The sequence below is a fragment of the Prionailurus bengalensis genome, chromosome B2 (genome assembly GCF_016509475.1).
Source record: "Prionailurus bengalensis isolate Pbe53 chromosome B2, Fcat_Pben_1.1_paternal_pri, whole genome shotgun sequence".
Classification (NCBI taxonomy): Eukaryota; Metazoa; Chordata; class Mammalia; order Carnivora; family Felidae; genus Prionailurus; species Prionailurus bengalensis.
In genome coordinates, this window is record NC_057349.1 from 76,026,464 (window position 1) to 76,032,664 (window position 6,201).

At 45.1% G+C, this 6,201-nt stretch overlaps 1 protein-coding gene across 1 annotated transcript in view; it reads right to left on the minus strand.

The window, feature by feature from the left end:
• TBX18 (T-box transcription factor 18) overlaps positions 1-5,646 on the minus strand; it is a 29,839-nt gene extending 24,193 nt beyond the window's left edge. The window contains exons 1-3 of the mRNA XM_043593038.1: positions 4,904-5,646; positions 3,544-3,748; positions 1,262-1,363 (exon numbers count right to left, since the gene is read on the minus strand). Of these exons, the coding sequence (XP_043448973.1) occupies positions 1,262-1,363; positions 3,544-3,748; positions 4,904-5,210 (614 nt within the window). The 5' untranslated portion in view covers positions 5,211-5,646. The remainder of the gene's footprint in view (positions 1-1,261; positions 1,364-3,543; positions 3,749-4,903) is intronic.
• Positions 5,647-6,201: the final 555 nt, after the last annotated feature.

The following is a 6,201-nucleotide window of genomic DNA, read 5'->3' on the forward strand; positions in this document are numbered from 1 at the left end:
AGAAATAGGAGAGAAGTTTGGAAGAGAAAGGAATAATTTCTAAGCTCATTAAGAATTACATTATCTTTCTCAACACAAAAGCCAAATTAGAATATGGATTTTTAAACCAAGTATATTTAAGGACTAAACGCCTTCTAGCTTCTACCACGTAGTAGATAATTTTAGCAAACTCCTTAATGAGTTGTTTAATTAAAATCAGTAACAATACAAAACACAAATCATAAAACTGTCTTTTTTATTACCCATCCTTTTAGCATTCCATGTGCGCCTGTACTAATTGAATCTGTATACTTTTGACATGATAAGCCCGTTTCAAAAAAGTACTCCCTAAATTTTAAAAAGTGATGAAAACCAAATCTGACTTCATTAAAAAACTTACTAAATGCTCTAGCTGTTTATAAAAATTAAAAAATACATAGAAACAAAGAAGAACAAAATTTAAAGCAGCATCTTCTGATCTTCTACTCGAAATTTCCTTTTTTAAATGTTAGCATTTTTAACTCCTCAGGAAAGTAAAAAGCATTGTCATTGAAAACTGCTGATTGGCTTATTTGCAGAAGAAAAAGAGCAGAGGTAGGTTTGAAACTGAAGAATGTGTATCTTTTCCAACTTTACCTGATATCCAAATAAATATATACTCTTTCAAAATCTAAATGTTACAACATTCTTTTTAAATCTACTGTGTTAACTACTAACCAAAAAACAACGGTTAACAAATTCATTACCAGTTTAAAGATGTCCTAATATCGTAATGAATTAGGAGATTCTATTTCCTAAATTATAAAAATCCTCAATAATTTTCTAATATTAAAGGAAAAAAGCCTACCAACAATTATGATTTTGAACATAACAAGGTAAAGGGAATTTCTTTAAAGATCGAAACAATCACAAAGAAAATGAAACATTTCGTTGAATATTATGTATACCTACATATTTAACATTTCCTCTCAAAATCCTAATTGAAAAGTGAATCATTATAAAAGACACAGTTTAGCAACACTAAACTAGCCCTTATTTAAAGTTATCAATACTTAAAAAACACTTCTTCTATATCTGTTAAAAGCAAAACAAAAATTAAGTTTCCACATTTACTGTAAGAGAAGGCACCATCTGGGCTACTGGAACTGTCGGGAGTTGGGTTATAGATCTAGAAATTCTACAGGTTTCTGAAACAAACATCATAGTTATCACAGATGAAACAGGCATAGCCTGTAAACTCCTGGCATTTTCTTATCCTCTTGTATCCATCTGATCACTGTACCTGTATCTTTTGTTGTCCACTGGCACAATGTCCATGGCAATGTAATATTGCTGGTGAGGATCTAGTCCTGAGATCTTCACTCTCATTGCTGGAAACATGCGCCTATGCATATGGAGGGGAGGAAAGAGGTTATGTGTTTTGTTTTTGTTTGTGATTAGGCATGGACAATGAATAAGCCAAGAAACCTAGGGAAACTTCTCTGTTTTTCATATGGAAAAATTTGTAGCATTCACTTTGGTAATGTAATTCAAAGAATCAGAATACAGGACACATCACAACTGAGGCTTTTAAATATAATTTGTTGTACACTCTCATGCACCGTGTTTACTGAAATGTCAGTACAGCTTAAAAGGAAAAGAACTGTACACTGAAGGAGTAACAGCACTAAAAAAAAAAAGCAGCTTATGTCTTAAACAAAAATCAATAAGCATATTTACTTTAATAATACGAATAATAAAATGTTCCAAATGGTAGAAATAGAAAATCTGAATTTGTACAAGTGATAAAATATATTATAATGTGAAATTTTAAAAGGGTTATAAAAAACCACAAGGAGCCAATGTGCCATGCTATAACCAAACAATATGTTCTTTATTGAGACAGGACTTCCTGTCTGCAGCATGGTAAAGGTGAAGTGCAAAAGTTGCTCTAAATTTGAAAGGTATAGTAAAACTTCTTTATTGAAAGCAGAAACTAAACACAATGTATATTTACCAAATCATTCCTTCCCCCACTATACCCTGGAAATACTTTCTTATTTAGCTGCACTTACTCAAACTTTGCTAATTAAAACAAATGAAAATCTGCATTTCTCTAGGCTTCCCAGAGATGCATATCAGAGATGCATATCAGAGATGCTAAAGTACACCCAGCTATCCTTTAAAAAGGATACAGTAGCATGAGTAGAACAGTAAATTATTGTATATTAAAAAACAAATAGAGCAGTTCTCTTTTTTTAAACTTTCATCTAGAGATTTATGTCTAAGACCCTGCCAGTTAATCTAATTTTTGCTAATTTAACCTTGTAACACAAATTTTAGTACTGTTATTTACTAAAAACTTTTTCTATAACACTAATGCCATTTAAGACCACTTCCAGAGTAAAGAAAGTCCATTATTCCTAACTAGGCATGAGAACAGTTTAATATGCTGCTGTTTTAGTGTTATTTCAGTGCACCTGTAAGATAAAGAGTAAAGGTCTTTAACTACATCCTTTATAAGACAACTGTTGCTTTGTGTTGTTGAAGACTGAATTTGGATCATTAATAAAAGCTCTGTGAAAATGTAGAAGGTAGCATATGGATTCAATAAAATATGTTTTTGTAATTTCTAATAAGTTTGGATACTTTTATGCTATCCAGGTTTTTGCCATGTGTATTCCCTGAAAGAGTTGCTGTGCTTTTTTAAAGTTCTTTTTTAAGAAGATATTATTCATAGATTTCACTGCACTAAATGAAGTGAAAACTTTAACATGCAAATACGTCTGTGCTTCCCTCAAATTAATGGTATCTGCCCAACAAAACTATTTATTTTACTAATCAGTGTGCAAATTTCACATTTTCAAAAAACAGATATAACTTCTTACATTTTTGCGTGTGTGGTATCCTTCAACAAATTTAGGCGAATGTGTTAGATTTCATTTAGAAAAAAAAATGGAACCATGTAACTGGATCCACCAACAGAATGGTTTTTAAAAACCGGGTAATTATTTTTGCAGCGATTGTACATGTATTACTGATAATTCCAGTAACTTTTCATTCTAATATAATATCAAAATAGCACAAGACGTTCTTACATTGCTAGGAAATCTTCTGATAAAGAACCAACTTGGAAGTCCAGAGTCTTTTTTAAAAAAGAAGCAAATTATACTTTTCTAAAGAGTAAACTGCGCTTTTTAAAAAAGGACGGGTTAAGGAGAGTCGTCTGTTCCGTAGTTCCGGAATCGATAACTAGAGCCTAAATAAATACGTGGACAGACGTAAACAGAACCACGAATTTGGAACTACCCAGCACACCGAGTATCAACCGCAACAGCCACCGCTTCGGCGGGGACGGTGATTTTCTCCCTAACATCCAAGAGGGCGGCGGGGCTGTGCCCCTCACCGACTGCACTGCGGTGTGGGCAGGCAAAGCCAGTCTCAAAAGTGAACCACAACCCGGGCCTTGTCTTGTCCGTACAAAAGTGCTAACCGGAGACTCCACAGCTCTGCAGGCCCTCCTTCTTCCTAACCCATCGTGGGGTGAGGCCAGGGCCGGGGCGTTCGCGACAGATCGCCCTTTACCTGCCCGCCTTGGTGATGATCATCTCCGTGCCGATCTCGTGAAAGCGCTTCCAGAGCTCTGCTCCCTGCAGATCCACCCGCGGGGCCTGCGGCGAGGGCAGCGGGGTCCCCGGCCGTGCCAGGGCGGGCGCGGGGGACCCCTTCGGGGATCCTCCGGGGGACGCCAGCGGGGAAGCGCCCTGCAGGAAGCCGTCCTCACAGCCGCCTGGGCAGCAAAGGGCAAAGAGGGGTAACTGGTGAGGGCTTTGAGAGGGGAAGTCGAAAGGGGAGACTGACTCCTGGAGGGCGGCTGGGGAGACCAAAAGGACCAGGAAAAAAAGGGGGAGCTTTCGTGCCTTCGGATTCTTCTAACAAACTGGTCCAGGAGTAGACAACCGCTCTGCCTACCAAAGGGACTCGACGTGCAAGCGGAACCCCCGAGTCCCAAGGCACGAGGGCCGCGTCCACTCCTCCCTTCGGGCCTCCGCCTGGTCAAGGCCCCAAAATAAGTTTCGCGCCGCTTCCAGGGTCTAGATAAGTGCCCAAAAGAGTCTGAAATGGGTTCCGGAGTCCAGACCCCCAGTGCAAACCCCGGCAAACCCGAAACGCACGCTGCAAAACCGCCTGGCGTCTGGATCCCTGGTCCGAAGTGCCTGGGCCTCCCTTCCCGTTAGGCTTCCGAGGCGGCTCGCTTTGGGCCCGGCCGGAGGCATCTTCTAGAAAGCTCTTCAGACTCCACTCCCGCCAAACTCCCCGACCGCCCTGAACTCCTTAGCCAAGCAGCGAAGGGATGAGAAGGGAGCCAAAAGCCAGCCCACGGTGGCCGTCGGCCTTGGTGTCGGGAATCCAGAGGGGAAGGGGAAGGATTCGGCTACCCCTCGGGAAACCACGTTTGCAAATACACCGCCCTCTTCCTGGTTTGCCCAAACTGTTTAGGGCATTCGTTCCGGTTTCGGGGGGGGTTATGCCGTCGCTCCCCCCACCCCCTTGTTTTTAAAAGTTAGGAAAGAAAAAAGAGCACCCATTGGCTGGAACCCCAAGGGAGGCAGATGCGGAAGGCAAAGCCCTACACCGCCAAGAGCCGAAAAGAGCAGCGGCTGAGGGCGCGGGTCGCCAAGTGGGCTGTGGCAGCCTGAAATGCGAGGCTAGGAGCGGCATTTTAACCTTCTGGGAGGGCGACCAGAGTTGAATGGCGAGAGCGGCCAGGGCGGCTGTGAGCTTCGCGCCGGGACACCCAAAGCCAACGCGCTGATGGCAGAATTGCCTCAGGCACGGACGGGTACCGCGCGCGCGCACTCCTACAACTCGCCGAAGTTCAGATTCCCCGCGGGACCGGGAGGGACGCGCGGGGAAGAAGTTAGGCGGGAAAGGGCCGACTCACCCACGGCTCCCCGGGAGCCGCAGCTCCGTTCCAGGTCTGCGCAGCTCCGGGCGGGCCCGGATACCGCCCCGGCCGGTGGCGGGAGTGCAGCGCTTTCGTCTCCCTCAGAGGATCCCTTTTCACCGGCGCCACCGCCGCGGCTACAGCCTCGGTCATCTACGGCCCCCGCAGCCTCTTCCGCGCCCAGCTTTCGTCGCTTCTTCTGAAGCTGTTGCTGCTTCTCGGCGCCTATCAGCGCCTCCACCGAGAAGGCGTGCGCCTTCAAGCTTAGCATGCTGCACGGCGAGCCCCTCCGCTTCTCGGCCATCCCCGCCGCCTGGCGCCCGCCCGCCCCTCGCGCATATACACTCAAGCGGGCACACGCACACACTCGCTCTACTCCCCCACCAAAATTTGAACGGCTCTCGGGGCCTCCCGCAGGCCGATCTGCCCCCTTCCCCGCCGCGGGCAAAAACAAATTTGGCGTTTCCTCTTTCTCGCTTGGGTTGGGATCCGAGGAACCAGCGACGCGCCCGCCAAGTTTCCTTCCCTCGGTCTCTCGCGCGCGCTCTCTCACTGATGCACTCCTTCGCTCCCACCCCCTCCACCTCCTCCTGCTGCTCCAAGATCTGCTTCGACTGATGCGCCAGAGAGGACTACCATGGGTAAAAAACACTCTGCGGACACAAATTAGGGATTGTAATTGAAATTTGTTGCCTTGATCTGTCAGCACTTCCAAGCAGGAGAGCGGTGGGAAGAACTTGCTCATTAGTGTCAATAAAGCGGCAGGGGTGGAGTCTGAGGCCATGTCAATCATCTGGCAGCCCAGCCAATCAGGAGGTGCCGACTCCGCGCAGCCCGCGCCCACTTCCTTACAAGGTTGCAGGAGGAAAAAAAAAAAAAAAAAGAGTGAAAAGCGCCGCCGTCTGGCTTGGAAGTGCCAGCCGCGGGCGCTGAACCCAGTCTTTCTGGCTGCCTTAACCCATTCCAGCCCCTGAGTCTCTAGTTTTCCTCACCTAGACCTGGAAAGTGTGAGGCTCCCGGCTTTAAACCGAGTTGATCACCAAAGTTAGAATATCAAGACTCTTCCAAAAAACCTTAAACTCCAGTCGGACTCCCTTATCACTTAATTTTGCTACAACTCGCAACATTTTCGGGTGGAGACAATTCACAGCCACGAAGCCCGCCTTTTCTCATTTAACATTCCTCATTTAAACATTCCTGCCTTTAGTAGCGCCCATTCTGTGCCACGAATGGCACTAGGGTTGCTTAATTATGTTTGTTTCTTTACTTGTGTTTTACTTAGCGGATTTTTCTTG